The sequence below is a fragment of the Vulpes lagopus genome, chromosome 4 (genome assembly GCF_018345385.1).
Source record: "Vulpes lagopus strain Blue_001 chromosome 4, ASM1834538v1, whole genome shotgun sequence".
Lineage (NCBI taxonomy): Eukaryota > Metazoa > Chordata > Mammalia > Carnivora > Canidae > Vulpes > Vulpes lagopus.
Window position 1 is genome coordinate 114,686,011 of NC_054827.1, and position 14,687 is coordinate 114,700,697.

General features: G+C 51.9%; 1 protein-coding gene across 5 annotated transcripts in view; it reads right to left on the reverse strand.

Moving 5' to 3' along the window:
• The window catches only part of CPEB1 (cytoplasmic polyadenylation element binding protein 1), a 94,868-nt gene extending 89,525 nt beyond the window's left edge, over positions 1-5,343 (reverse strand). The window contains exon 1 of one of the 5 annotated variants that reach the window (XM_041753680.1): positions 5,199-5,343. Coding sequence is in view for 2 of the 5 variants with exons in the window: in XM_041753674.1 (XP_041609608.1) it covers positions 4,358-4,495 (138 nt within the window). In the remaining 3 variants the exon portion in view is untranslated. Of the gene's footprint in view, positions 1-4,124; positions 4,301-4,357; positions 4,631-5,198 lie in introns of those variants that run through there. The other 4 variants (XM_041753679.1, XM_041753674.1, XM_041753675.1 and 1 more) reach the window with 4 other exon arrangements.
• Between the last annotated feature and the right edge of the window lie 9,344 nt (positions 5,344-14,687).

Sequence of the window (14,687 nt, forward strand, 5' to 3'; positions counted from 1 at the left end):
ATTTAACACTGAAATTTGGGTATTGGCTTTTTATGGAGTCAGATAATTTTCCCACGAAAAATGCAAAATATTACATATATGATGTACCTTTTTGTTCTGTGCTTTCAGCCAATTTACTATAATTGAGATAGTAGCCTTGTTTTGGGAGTCCTATCTTGAACATAAACTTTCAGCCCTGAGAATCTGTGCTTACAGCAGAAAGGATGAGCTCTCAAGAGGAGGTATAACCAAAAACAGGCAGCAACAAAGGCAGGAAAGAAAACAATATGTATTTCCAAAGCTGCAATGTGGGGGGCCAGGGAGACTGAGTTGGCAGTAAGCAAAAGGCTTAATACTGAAAGGGTGCAATCAACACTTCTTGGCTTTAAATCAAACAGGAGCAAAAATTCTTGTAACCTCCTCTACTCCAACCTCTAGGTCTAGCCCCCTTCCTACCCTTCACCCTCTGTCCCCAGGGTTTCTGGCAAGTTCTCCCCAGAGTCAGTATAGCTTAGATACTGTTTAGGAAACGCAGATTTGCAGAACAGGATGGGATTAGCACAGCTCTTCCATAGGAAAAGAATAATTTGTTATTTGATTCTATGATTCTTTTACTGACTCCACAACTAGCAGCTGAAGACAACAGCCTACACATTAATATCCAGGTTTGATATGCTTTCCTGTCCCAAACTTCAAGCCAGAAGCACAAACCATTAATTTGCGTTTTAAACACATTATTTTAGGCAATGGTCATTTAGCCAAGGGACGGGAAACCAATGAATGAGAAAGTCTGCGTAGATAATGTCTACCACATGAACACTAAAATGCCAATAGACAGCTACTTTAGTCACCTTACTTTTTCTCCTACCCACCCCCAAATTCACAAACACTGAACTCACAACTGAGTGCCTGAACTAAAAATGTTTGCTAGAGGGGCCTCTGCGTGGCTCAGTGGTTGAGCACCTCCCTTCTGCTCAGGTGGAGATCCTGGGGTCCTAGGAGCAAGACCCACATCCAGCTTCCTGTAGGGAGCCTGCTTCTCCGTCTGCCTAGGTCTCTGCCTCTGTGTGTCTCATGAATAAATAAATAAATAAATGTTTGCTAGAGAATCAGCTGGACACCAGAAAACATTCTAAAGTTTCTGTCTTTCCAAAAACCTCCCAGACCACAGGTTTAAAGAAAGAAAAAAAAAAAGTTATCTAATTTGTATTTGAGTCTGCATTTTTAGAAAAAAAAAAATCTCTTTGGCAAAAGCTCTGAATATGGTCTCTACTGCTTTATGAGTTAAGCCATTTGGGAATAAAATATGGAAATAAAGGTACATACCCCTTTACATCTGCTAGTGTGGCTATGTACGCTTCTGTGTACCTAAGTTTCACCCAGAATGAAAACCCATTCGCTCATTCTTGGCACAGGGCTATTTTATGTTCTGGAAGCTTATTCCAGAAGATCTTAAGCACATACTGCTAAAACCCTTATTAATTCTTCCTGGAAATCTAGGAGGCAGGATTATGGGAATTTTAGCTAGGAGAGAAAAGGTGAGATTTAATAAGCCATATTCTACTTTCAAAGGTCTTAAAACAATTATATAATATCACATTTGCCTAATCTCGGAAGGAAAAAGTTATTGAAATTTTAACTGTCCTGAAAAAGGAAAGTCTTTTGCTCAGAGGATTGGGGAGGGTCACCCCCACAGTGGGAGGAGCCTGATTTCTCCAAACCTCGGGCTCTCTCAGATCAGCTAACTGCTCTGACACACATCCCGGAATGATAGACACAGCACATTCCTCCTGACATCAACACCACTGCACAAATGCTCAGAAGACCCACACTGACTTCCATAACAACCAGAGATTCCATCCAATGCAGTTAAGTTTCGCTGTGCCTATAAATGGGACCAGCCCATAAACCACTGCATTTCCTATACAATGTCCATCACTAATAACTCCTTGATCCCTCTGACCTACCAGACTCCACACAGTATCATACCTGGAGAAGGAAAGAGCTAGGTTCACACTTGAATCTCCCAAAAGCCTTGTAACAATTTCTGAGCCTGTCTCCTCATTTGCAAAATAGGGGAAAAATCTAAAAGGAAGATTTGAAGACTGGGATCCCAAACCAGCCCTGAGTTTGAATCTCCTCTTCAGAGACACGTTACCTTAAAACCTTACACGGTCCACAATTTTTTAAGCTCTACATTTAAAACCGCGACTGTCAGCTTAACCAGGAAAAAAGTCAAAGACCTATCAATTCTGGCTGCATGTCTGTGTGTGACACTAACCTGCTACTAGCTGCTCCCTTTAGACACAAACTCTGTAGCTCAGTAGGCACTACTCTTCTCTCCCTTCTTCCCTCATTTACGTTACCTCAGTTCCCTGCAGGGATCTGAGCATGCAACCAGTTTTCAGGATTAAAAACAAAATAAATAGCTTGATGACTCATGAAAATACTTAGTGAGACAGCTATTAACACAGACTTACTTGCTAACAAGTTCGGTGTGAAGCCTGGAGTCTTCCTACTTTCCCCACCTTCCTCTGCTTTCTGTCTCAGGATCACTGCCATGGGAGGTGAACCACAGCACAAGACCCACTCCTGTATCAGGTGCCTATGGCCCAACCCCAACTGAGAACATATCTGTGATCATTCACCACCTGCGTCAGCTCTCACTGTGCAGGCAAGCCTTGGGAGGGGGCAAGGCAACCATTTTTTTATTACAAAGACTGACTTACGTATGGGGTAGCCAACTCCCAAATTCTAGTTCTACAAACTGACCGGCAGGGCCAGGCCACTCAAGTTTCAATTCAATCACTTGGCAAACACCAAACTCTATGGCAACGTGCTCTGGGGGCAGTGCAGCTCCAAGCCAGTCCTGCAAGGAATGGCAGACAGGGCTGAGCCCCGCAGCATTGCTATCCCTAGGGGCTCCCCTGAGCTCCAGGAGAACTTCTTTTACTCCTCTCCTACCTATGACCCAAATCAACCACGCAAGGAAACAATCACCAAGCTGAGGTTTCCAAGGTTTTGTGCTGCCTGTTTGGATTTACTCTTATTTTTAACCCAGCGTGCATCCCAGGCTCAAATGGAGCCTGAGGGTGCAAACTATCCTCCCAACCTCCCAGTCGCACTTCCAGCTGGCGCACTGTCACCTGATGGAGCGGGGAGGCGGGGGGGGGGGGGGGGGCGCAGACGAAACAGGCGGCACACCTGTGCCTCCCAGAGAGCCAAGTGGCCCACTCGCCCCTCGCCCCGACAGATGACGCAGAGCAGTAGTTTACCCAGGTAGCCAGAACAGGGAGTGTGGCTGCGGAGTGGTAGCCAGGGAGACCAGAAGCAGTTGCCAGAGAAATGCAGCGCTGAGCACCGAGACTGCGGGGTGGGGGGGAGGGGTGGGGGAGGGGAGAGGCCTCCACGGGGCTCCCAGAAGCGCGCCCCCCCCACCCCCCAGCTTCTCTGCGCTGCCACGGAGGCTGCCGAGCTTCTGGCCTCCCTCGGGAGCGAAATCCCAATTGGAGGCACGTGCGGAGGACCGAGGCCGGCAAGGTGCACCCTGCCAGCTCCGGCGCCCGGCGCGCGTGCGGCGGTGTGCTTCAGCGCCCAGGTGTGCCTTAGCCTCCCACAGGCGCCCGGGCAGCACCCGGCCATTCACCAGGCCTCTACCTGGCCAGGGCCTCCTGCGAACGAGGGTATGAAATCAGGGGCTCCTGGACGACAGACAACACCGGCACCAGGAAAAAGCCCAGGAGCGACGCTGAGTGGCACAGCCAAAGGTGAGCGAGTGACCTGTCCTCGGTCCAGGTCCCCAGCAGGCTTCAGCACTGGCCCAGGCCTTCCAAGCCAGCTGCCCTCCAGCTGCAGCTCCACACCTGAACCGGAGCGGAGTCTGTAACTCCACCTCCTCCCAGCTGGGTGCACCTGGCCCCGCTGACCTGGGTGCACGAGAGAATGACAAAACCAAGGCCACACGCACGCCTGCCCTCCGTCCGCGCCGCCCGGCCGGGGAAGCAGAAGCAGGTGCCGCCTACCCGTCCGTCCGTCCGTCCTTCCGGGCCCGCAGGACTCACCTCACAGGCGCCGCCTGGGGCCTCCCCCCGCCCCCCCGCGAAGCCCCCTTTGCACGTGCCCTCCGCCCCCGAGTGCGACCCCACCTAGACGACCCCGCCCTCAGAACGCGGCTCCTGCAGTCGAACGTGTGAAGCCATGTGACCTCCCGGGCCGGCACCTCGGCCCGCACGAGGGGCCGATCCCTCCGCCTTAAAGGAACCACGCCAGCTGCCGTCGCGGCGCGCTCCGGCCAGCCGAGGCCCCGCGCGGGGGTCCCCGCCGTCCGCAGCCCCGCCCCACCCGGGCCGCCCGCCCCCGCCGCCCGCTGGGTACGAACGAGACTCGCTGGGGGCGCTGCGAGGCGCGGGAGCTCCCTGCGCTGGCGGCTTCGGGTCTCACGTGCGACGGCTGTGGGAGGAGGAAGCGTTCCCGGCGCCGAGGCGCCCCTCCGCCCGGTGGGCTCCCGCCTGGACATATACTCGAGGCCCCTGGGAGCCCGCAGCGCAGCCTGGAGGCCCCGCCGGCCGCCCCCGGAGGGCCGCGGCGCCTTTAAGCCCAAAGGCCCTGAGTCACGAGGAGGCTCCCTGCCCCCCTCGCCACACGCCCCTCCACGAGGCCCCACGCCCGCGGGCACGTGACCCGCGCCCCGCCCGGGACTCGCGCTCACGGGGGGGGGGGCGGGGAAGAGGGGGCCGCCGGGCTGGCCGAGGCTGCGCGCGGACCGTTAGCTGCGCGGCCAGGACCGCGCCCCGCCCAGCCCCGCCCCGGCGGCCGGCGGGCCGGCGGGCGGGCGGCTCTTACCAGCGGGAACGCCATGGGGCCGGCGTGGCCCTGCTGGGCGGGCTGGCGGGCGGCGGGCCGGCGAGGCGAGGGACGCGCAGACACGTGGACGCTATTTTTGCAGCGAGCCGCGCACAGCGCCGCGCCCCGGGCCGCTTATAAAGCCCCCGTGGAGCCTCCCCCCCCCCCCCACCGCGGCCGGATGCGAAGCACCTGTGCCGGCCCCGCCCGGGCGCCCGCCCCGCCCCTCCCAGCCCCTCCCAGCCGGCCGGGCCGAGGGCTCGCCGCCCACCCGGAGCCGGGCTCGGGGACCTGGAGGGTGGCAGCCAGCGCCTGCGGGGCCGGAGCCCCACGCTCGAGCGCGCCGCTCACATAGTGACCCTGTTCAAGTCACTTACCTCCTCGGGGCCCCACTTCGCCCCGTACACTCGTGTGGGGCGCCACTTACAAGCCTCTGCGACGCGGCGACCTGGTGCTTTGTCAAGTAGAGCCCCGGGTCCAAGCTCCTGTTCTTCCAAGGACCCCTCCAGGGCGGTAGGCAGCCCTGCGCGCCCCTGCCCCCCTGCCCCCCTGCCCCCCTGCCCCCGCCCTCGTCCCCGGGCTCCGCAGGCGCGTTCACACCAGCTCGGCTGCACCGGGTGCTGGAGACGGGGACGCGTCGGGGATTCCGGAAAGTTCCAAAGACACCAGGGGTCCGGTTCGGACCGCAGCTCCCTGGGCAAACCGCTTCCGACGCTCCAGCTCTCCTGCAAAGGGAAGCTACAGGGAGAGAGGACGGGAGGCACCACCGTGGGCCTGGCTGTGGCCACGGAAGGCGACCTGGGGTAGCTGGTGCAGGAGCAGACCGGAAGCCCCTGGCGCTCGCAGAGGCGGAGATGGCATTCCAGGCGGAGACCAGGCAAAGGCGGGGAGGGAGGATTGAACGGAGCGGCTGGATCCGACCGGACGGAGGATCGTGTGTGCTGATACCACCGGAGGGAAGAAGCCTGGGCCCAGTTTGTGAAGGGCCTTTATTTTGCAGACAGCAGGGAGCTATTAAGAATTGTAAACAGGGGAATGGCTGTATCAGGTCTGTTGAGATGTTACTGGAGACTTGTAGAAGCTGAGGAGAAACAGGGACTGGAGCGAGGAGAGGAGCCAGCATCTGTAAAGCATTACTAAGGGTTTTACCTGTGTAAGCTCATCATAACACTATTTATAAAGCATTTATTATGCACGGGGCTCTTCCTGGCAGACTGGTGAGGCTGGCCTGGATTTACTGGCTGGGGTGAGGGGTGCGGGTAACTGCAGGTTTCTGTGGAAGGAGAGGAAGTCAGTGGTCTAAACCTACTGTATCAGGAGGATTAATGGGAGAAGGTGGCCAGGGTAAGAACAGATGGAGTAATAGGACTCAGAGTGACAGTGAAAGTTGGCCAATCTCCATTCACAGTTAGGTCCTTGTGCGGGGAACTTCTTGGGTTGCTGGGGGTCACAGGCAGAGAGGGTGATGGCTGCAGGGGTAGAGCAAAAGGGGGTCCTGCATCCCCGACCTGTCACCTATTCTACCCTCTTCCTGCCCAGCCACCTGCCCTCCTTCTTAAGGTGGTGCACCCCAGCCATCCAGAAAACCATACCTCGCGGTTCAGCTTCCCTGGGGCCCTCCCTCAGGGGGTCCTTCCTGGGGCCCGCCCTTCTTGGGGAGCAGCCCACTCCCAAGTCTTACTCTGGCCCACACACAGCATAGGACAGCTGCTCTGGGGTGGTGTATCTTGTCTTCTTGGGGGTCATAACCTGGTCACCCATGGCACAGGAGCCACAAGAGGGTGAGTGACTGAGTATGGAGAAGGCCTGAGCATATCTAAAAGGGTAATTAGCTGATAAATACCATGTTGTAATGAGGTCCCCACGCAGCCAGATCTTTTAAGACACTCTGGGTTGTCTTGGGTTTTTTAAACGTGAAACTTTCCTAATTCTAAATCTGGCCACTGGGATCCCTGGGTGGCGCAGCGGTTTGGCGCCTGCCTTTGGCCCAGGGCGCGATCCTGGAGACCCGGGATCGAATCCCACATCGGGCTCCGGTGCATGGAGCCTGCTTCTCCCTCCGCCTGTGTCTCTGCCTCTCTCTCTCTGTGTGACTATCATAAATAAATAAAAAATAAAATAAAATAAATCTGGCCACTAATTCAAATTAAAAGAGCAAAGCCCAGTATATTTAGGGTCCCCGGGCAGCTCTCTTGCCGCCAACTTGTGTACAACCTTCTCCTTGACCCAAAGCTGAACAAGACAAGAATCTGAAACCTGGAATAGTGCCCAAGGGAGTAGGTATCTGGGAAGTTGTTCATATTTTAAAGCTTCTAGCCATAAGAAAACGAAGGCATCTTTTAGGTGACTTGGAACAGAAATTGCTGTCCCAGTAATAACAGCTGACCTTCACTGAGCACTATGTGCTTGGCACGGTTCTAAGTGTTTTACCTGTGTTAGGTGAGAAAACTGAAGCTCAAAAAAAAAAAAAAGAAAGAAAGAAAGAAAGTACCTAGCCCAAGGATTCTGAGCTAGAAATGAAAGAGTGGGAACTCAAACCCAGACAATCTCCTTGTTTCAGAGCCTTAACTAGATCAGAACAAAACTGCCAGGACCCTTATGTGTGGAGTTCTTCAGACTGACCCCAGAGCTTACTGCAGATGGTGGAGGAAGGGGTGGCTGAGTCAAAAATACAGTCATGGCCTCAGGTGTAGCCATGCCCCTTTCTCCCTGCCCTCACTTGGCCATACCTGCAGGTAGAACAGGAAGAACAGTACCTCTGACTGGAAGGTGTCCACAATCCACAGGGTAGGGTGTGGAAAGCAGCAGAGGTGGAGATATTAAATGACTCGGTCAAGTCCCCACAGCTGGTCACTGACAGAAGTAGCAGGAACAAATAGGCAGCATTATCCATTCTCAGAGTCAACAAACAGCCTTTGAGCCCAGCTATGCCTGGCACTGTCTCTGCAGTCAAGCCCCAGATTTACAATACAGGTTCTAAGTGTAACGGTAATTGGCTGGACTAAGTTTTAAATGCATGTACTAGAAGGACTGGAGGAACCCTGTAGTCGTGCTCACTGCTTCCACCGCAGGCAGAGAACTGAAAGAAGAGAAGGCAGTGCTGGGAGGAAATAATTTTCCTGGTTAAAAAAGATCAGAAGGGGGATTCACTTAGGAACTCAAAACTACGAGGTAAAATAAGCACACAACTCTTTGCTAGACTTTTCCCAAGCTCTGTGGAGAAGAAACCATGTTCTTTGGTTTGGGTATTTTTAAAATGCCTTTTAAAGTGGGATTTTAAAATGTGGACCAGGGATCCCTGGGTGGCACAGCTGTTTGGCGCCTGCCTTTGGCCCAGGGCGCGATCCTGGAGACCCGGGATCGAATCCCACATCGGGCTCCCGGTGCATGGAGCCTGCTTTTCCCTCTGTCTGTGTCTCTGCCTCTCTCTCTCTCTTTGTGTATGACTATCATAAATAAATAAAAATTTAAAAAAAAAAGATTAAAATGTGGACCAGCCCCACCTTTCATCATACACAAATGCAAATTTAAAGTGGGTTAAGATATAAAGGAGAGGGCAGCCCCGGTGGCTCAGCGGTTTAGCGCCGCCTTCAGCCCAGGGCGTGATCCTGGAGTCCTGGGATTGAGTCCCACGTCAGGCTCCCTGAATGGGGCCTGCTTATTCCTCTGCCTGTGTCTCTGCCTCTCTCTCTCTCTCTCTCTCTCTCTCTCTGTCTCTCATGAATAAATAAATAAAAATCTTTAAAAAAAAGATATAAACGTGAAAGGCACTACTTGGGAATGTTTCAGAAGGAAATACGAGAATATTTTGTTACCTCAGAGTGTGGGTGAATTTTGTAAATAAGAAACAAAAAGCACAAGACGTAAGGAAGATCGTTAAATTTGGCCACATTAAAATTTATTTTTTTAAGGTTTTATTTATTCATGAGAGAGAGAGAGGCAGAGACATAGACAGAGGAAGAAGCAGGCTCCCTGTGGGGAGCCCAATGCAGGACTCAGTCCCAAGACCCCAGGATCATGACCTGAGCCAAAGGAAGATGCTCAACCACTGAGCCACCCAGGTGCCCCAGGCCACATTAAAATTTAAAACTTTGGGAAAAAAAGAAAAAATTTAAAACTTTGATTTAACAAAAGATTTTTAAAATCTGAAAAAAAAAAAAACAAGTCATAAGTTGGAAGAAGATATTTGCAATGTGAGATCTATAAAGGACTAGTTTCCAGAATGCATAAGAACTCCTTATGAGGAATTAATGAGGAAAAAAGGCAAATCTATAGAAAAATAGGCAAAAGATGGGAACAGGCAATTGACAGACACTGAAAACCCAAATGCCCAACAAACATATCAGCAGATGTGTACTTTAAGCAATTACCAGGGAAATGCAAATGAAACCACAGGAGAGAAAAATGAAAAAGTCTCACTTTCCCAATAGCAGGATCCCTGCCAGTGAGGGTATAAATTGGCTCCCCTACTTAAGTTTTTTGCTTTTATTTTCTACATTGTTTTGACTTGAGGGATAACACACACAGTGTGGAATACACAAATCTTAAGTGTCCAGCTCGATAATTTTTTACCTACATATAGAGCCAGGTAACTATCACCCACATCAAGGCATAGAATCTTTCCAGAACCCCATAGGGTTCCATCATACCTCTTCCCACTGTGTATCTCCAATTATTCTCATTCATTTCCTGACATTCACTCTGCCTGTTGTAGAACTTCATATAAGTGTTTGGTGTCTTTCATTCAGTATGGTATCTGTGAGACCCACGCATGTTGTCACTTGTAGCAACAGTTCAGTCCTCTTGTTAAGCAGGGTTCCACTGTGTGGATATAATGAATTTATTTCTCTATTCTCCTGTAGTTTGGTATTTGAATTGCTTCCAGTGTGAAGACTCTTATGAACAAAGGTACTGTGATCATTCTTGATGTGAACTGCTGCTATTCTGGCGATGCTGGTGGTATGCAGGTGTGTATACCCTATGACCCAGCAATTCTACTCCTAGGGTAACCTGTTAGAGAAACTTTTGTATTTGTTAAAGGAGGTATGAGTAAAAATGCCAATAGCTGTATTATTCATAATTGCAAAAATAAAATAACCTTATATATCCATCAGCAGGAGAGTGGGTCAATAAATTTTGGTATAGTCATACAGTGAAATACTATATATAAGTAAAAGTAAATTAAATAAAGCCAAATTATATCAACATAGATGACTAAGAAAAAATAGTGAGTGAAAAAAAGTGGGAGGTAGGAGAATACATACTTTATGATGCCATTTACATAAAACTTTAAAACATGCAGTATACTGCTATCACAAAGTACCATATTATTTATTGTTCAGGGACATATCCGTATGTAGTAAAAGTACAAAACAAACACATGACATTGATAAATGGAAAATTCTAAATAGTGATTTACTTCAGGTGAGGAGAGAAGAGCTTGTGAAATGAGGACAAAGAGTATTGCCTGAATTGATAAGTGCTTTCTTCCTTAAGCCTGGGAATCAGTACATTCGTGGTTGTTATGTGATATTCTTTAAATACCACAGTTTTTTAAAGAAATAAGGGACAGATTAAAGGCAGTAGTGTGCTGGCAAACGTCTGACGGTTAGCTGTGGGAAGGGGAGTGATTTGCCATAGTCACCTATTTCTGTGACATAAATACTCCCACCACACCTGATTTCACACTACCAGTGTCACAGAATTCCTGGGAGCAGTCAGTGCTCCGAGCCAGCACGCCCGCTCCAGCACACCACCGACATGATGTGGGAGCAAAGGGCCTGTAAGGGCCAGAGCAAAGGGCCTGTAAGGCCCAGGCCCCCTCTGAGGGACGTTCCCTCAACCCAACAAGTTGGGTCCAGGGCTGAGTCGTATTAATTCATTGCTGTAAAGTTAACGCCAAACTAAATAGCTCCAAACAACAAAATGTCTCGCCTCACACAATTTCTGATAGTCAGGAATCCGAGAATGACTTAGCGGGGTGGCTCTGGCTTGGGATCCCTCCTGAGGTTGCAGATGAGCTGTTGGCCAGGACTGCAGTCATTGGAAGCTTTGCCCAGAGCTGCAGGTCTACTTCTTAGCTCACTCAAGTGGCCCCTGGCAAAACTCCAGTTCTTTGTCACAAGGGCCTCTCCCTCCAGAGGGCTGCTGGCTTTAGCTCAAGATATGGCACCTGGCCCTCTCTAGAGCGAATTACCAGATGGAGAGGGAGACTAGGATGGAGGTACGGTGACTCTCATAACCTCATCTCAGGAAGGACATACCGTCACTTCTGCAGTTTCCTGTTGTTCACACCCATCAAGCCTGAGGAAATGTATGAGAGAGTGGCCCAAGGGCACAAACGTTCAGAAGCAGGGATCCCTGGGTGCTGTCCTAGAGGTGAACTGCCACACTGATCACAGTGAAAGCTGAGGGCTAGCTGCTTATCCTGAGATGCTCATAGTGGGTTAGAGCTAACTGGAGTCTCAGCACCAGGAGCAGAACTCAGGAGGCCGTGGCCTCTGTTCTCGGTTAAGGAAACTGAGATGTCTCAGGATTCACTTGAGAGAATGCAGCTATTCCTGTCAGGATCCTGGGGTCTCCGTGCTGCATCGTCCTAGGGAGACGCCCTCTCCCAACCCCACCTCTCCCTGCCTTCCCTCTGCAGGTGCAGATGCTGGGCTCTGGCATGTAAAAGCCTAGATCAAAGTCACCTTGCCCAAGCCCTCAAGAGTTCCCCAACCCCAGAGCTGTCCCTCACATTCTCCTTCAGGTAAGACAAGAAGACAGTCCTGCTTATCTCCACATCCCTCGCCTCTGCTACAGGGGTCGCTGGTGCCCTCTCTGGTGGCCCCAGAGAGTAGCATATACTACCGTGCTGGCATTGTCAGACACAAGTCCATGCTGGCCACCTGGGATCCCACTGCCAGTTGGAATCGGGTGTCAGATGGCTTCAAAGTTCCGTGGTCTCTCAGCGAAATAAAACACTGCCCCAAACCAGAAGGAAGCATGTGGGGGCTGTACCGTCACACCCTGTTTCTTGTTTACGTGCCGGGGGTGGAGGGGGTGTCATTCTATAAGAACTCATCAAATTGCATGCTTTGATTTGCACAATTTTCTATATGAATATTATACATAATTCTTTTAAATAGTATTTGCATTTTATTTTTTAAAGATTTTATTTATTTATTTGAGAGGGAGAGAAAAAAACACAAGCAGGGAGGAGTGTCAAAGGGAAAGGAAGAGCCAGCTCCCCACTGAGCAAGGATCCCGATGTGAGGCTCCATCCCAAGACCCTGGGATCATCACCTGAGCCGAAGGCAGACACTTCACTGACAGAGCCCCCCAGGTGCCCTTGAGTAGTATTTTTAAAACAGTCTTTTAAAAATAAAGAGGTGTCTGGGATATTCCCAGAAGATAAGCATTCTTTCTGTGCTCTTGCCAACCTCTGTCCCCAGGTACCACAGAGAAGCCATGCAGTATCTCTGTTTAAGCAGAATCTCAGGGTGGAAGATCTGAAAATGGACTAAAGTTGGAGGACTCTTGACACCAGGATAAGAAGTGGTGAGAAGTTCAGGGGGTGTGGGCACTCCCAGCACCGTTCCAGGCCCCACTGTGAGGCCTCGGGGATCCCACAGCATCCTCTATAGTATTGGGGCAACAAGGATGGAGCTCCTAATGGTCAGGGTCAAACAGCACAGCCCTAAGCACTTTCTCTTAATAGATGAGTGGGGTGGGGGATAGGGGAGACAGTGGGCTCAGACCTTCTAGTAGAAAATCCAAGATGGTGTGCCCTGCTGGTACCCCCTGTGCTCCATACCCTATCCTGGGTTTCATGCTTCCAGATCCTAGTTCACTGTCCTTCTCTTGACCCCGGGAGACAGAACAGAGCAGGCAGTCAGAGAGGGAAGACACAGCTCTCATCCTTGAGCACCCTCCTCCAGCTCTCCTGTCTGCACCCCAGAGCTGAGGCTCTCCCCACCCAGTTAGCTCTGCATCTGGTAGAGTAGGATGGGACCTACGGGGCTGAGTAGGCCTTCTGTGGTTCACAGCCCTGTCATAGTCATTAGTTTATAGCTTTGTCACCATAGCATCTAGGACATATCAGCTGCTCAGTCACCGAAGAGGAAGGAGGGACCTAGGCAGGCCTTCCCTCCCCAACCACCCCTTCTAAGCCCTGTCATCTAGAGCCATAGTAGAGATGGGGGTGATTGAGCAGGATATGCATATGGCTCAGCAATGTTCAGGTAAGAAATTGGTGGTGAGGATTTTGACTATCCAGAGCCCAGGCCCTCTTGTGGGGCATAGTTTTTTACATTCCCTTCCTTGTCCGGTCAGACCAGGGAAAGCCCTGTCACACTGAGTTACCCACACAACACCCATCCCTTTGTTCTGCAGGCTATGCGAGGAGGAGGTGCCCCCAGAATGCCCAGAAGAAGGATTAGCCCAGAGCCTCACCCTAGGGACTGGCTGGGTGGGGGTCCTGGCGTGGGCACAGCCTCATAGTGGCTTCCTTACCAGCCCTAGATAGATCTACCCTCTGCAGGTGCAGATGCTGGGCTCTGGCATGTAAAAGTCTGCGAGTCATGGCAGCTAGCCAGTTGCCACAGCCTAGCCAGAATCTGAAGCTATTTCTTCTGCATTTTCCAGGGTACTACTTTGAAGCCATGCTGGACTGGGCTCTGTGACCAGCCCCTCACTCAGTTCACTGTCCTCTGGCCTGTGGAGGCCTGTGGTCAGGCTCAGACACACTCAGACCTCCTGGGTCTGCATTCCTGCTGTGCCCCATCCTTGCTGGGGGCACATTCTCCCCCTGTGAGTCCAACCATCTGCACCTCTTCCCAGCGTCCTTATGCACCAGCAGAATCCTAAGAGTGCTTCCTAGTCTTAGTGCTCTGTGGTCTGGGGGCCCCAGCCCTGGGCCAGCTTCCTGGCCACCCCATTGACGCTGCTAATGGGACAGTGTGAAATCCAGGAGATCTGAGCCCAAACCCCTGAGGCCCTGGGGACAAAGCAGCACCAGAGTTGCAAAGCCTTGGGTCCATGACAAAATACAGGGTATGATATGGGTTGGAATGAAGAGTGTTCTAGGGGAGAGTGAGGTCCCCGTGCCCTGCATGTCTCATCTGATCCCCCCAGTGTGTGCTGGGTGGGCCCCTTCTTACCCTTGCAGAGACACTCAGGGTATGCTGACATGGCAGGGCTGTGGCAGGTTCAGCCAGGGACCTAGAGTGTTGGGAGGGCTGGGCTGGTCTGGGGGCTGGGTGCTGGGGCAGCTGATCCCTTCCTCTGGCAAAGCTTCTCTTTCCCTCGATCATTCCCTCAGCACAGCCTGGGCTCTTTCAGCTTCCCAGCTTGGAGGCTGCAGCATCTCTAGCCCCAGCTGCACAGCCTGCTCATTGGGCTCCTCCTCCTCCTGGCCAGCTGCCCAGTCACACTCTCCGGCCACACCTCACTCCCCCACTCCCTGCCTCTCTCCTGAGACCAGCACAAGAACCGTTTGCTTATAAAGGGTTGCGAGTACCAAACCCACAGGCTGGGACATGCTCCAGAGGACCCAGCACAGGGCCGCAACCAGATTCCAGCACGTAGGATTCTCGCTCAGGATCGGAAACCCCAGGACCCTTCCTGAGAGGCTGTGGGAATTGGGGCTGGGAGCCGCTCAAGGGAGGTTGGGGGCTATGCATTATACACTTCTGGCTCTTACAGAATCTACTCTGGGGCTTTTGTTGCAAAGGACAGGTCAGCCTAGAATTCTCTGATGGTCTTTGTCCAGATTCCTCAGAAAACCACTCTCACCTTCTTCTGCTCTGTGCAGTGCTGATTCAGAGACAAGAATGAGAATGAGTCGACCAGTTTGCCCTTGACTGGCAGAGCAGCGACAAAAA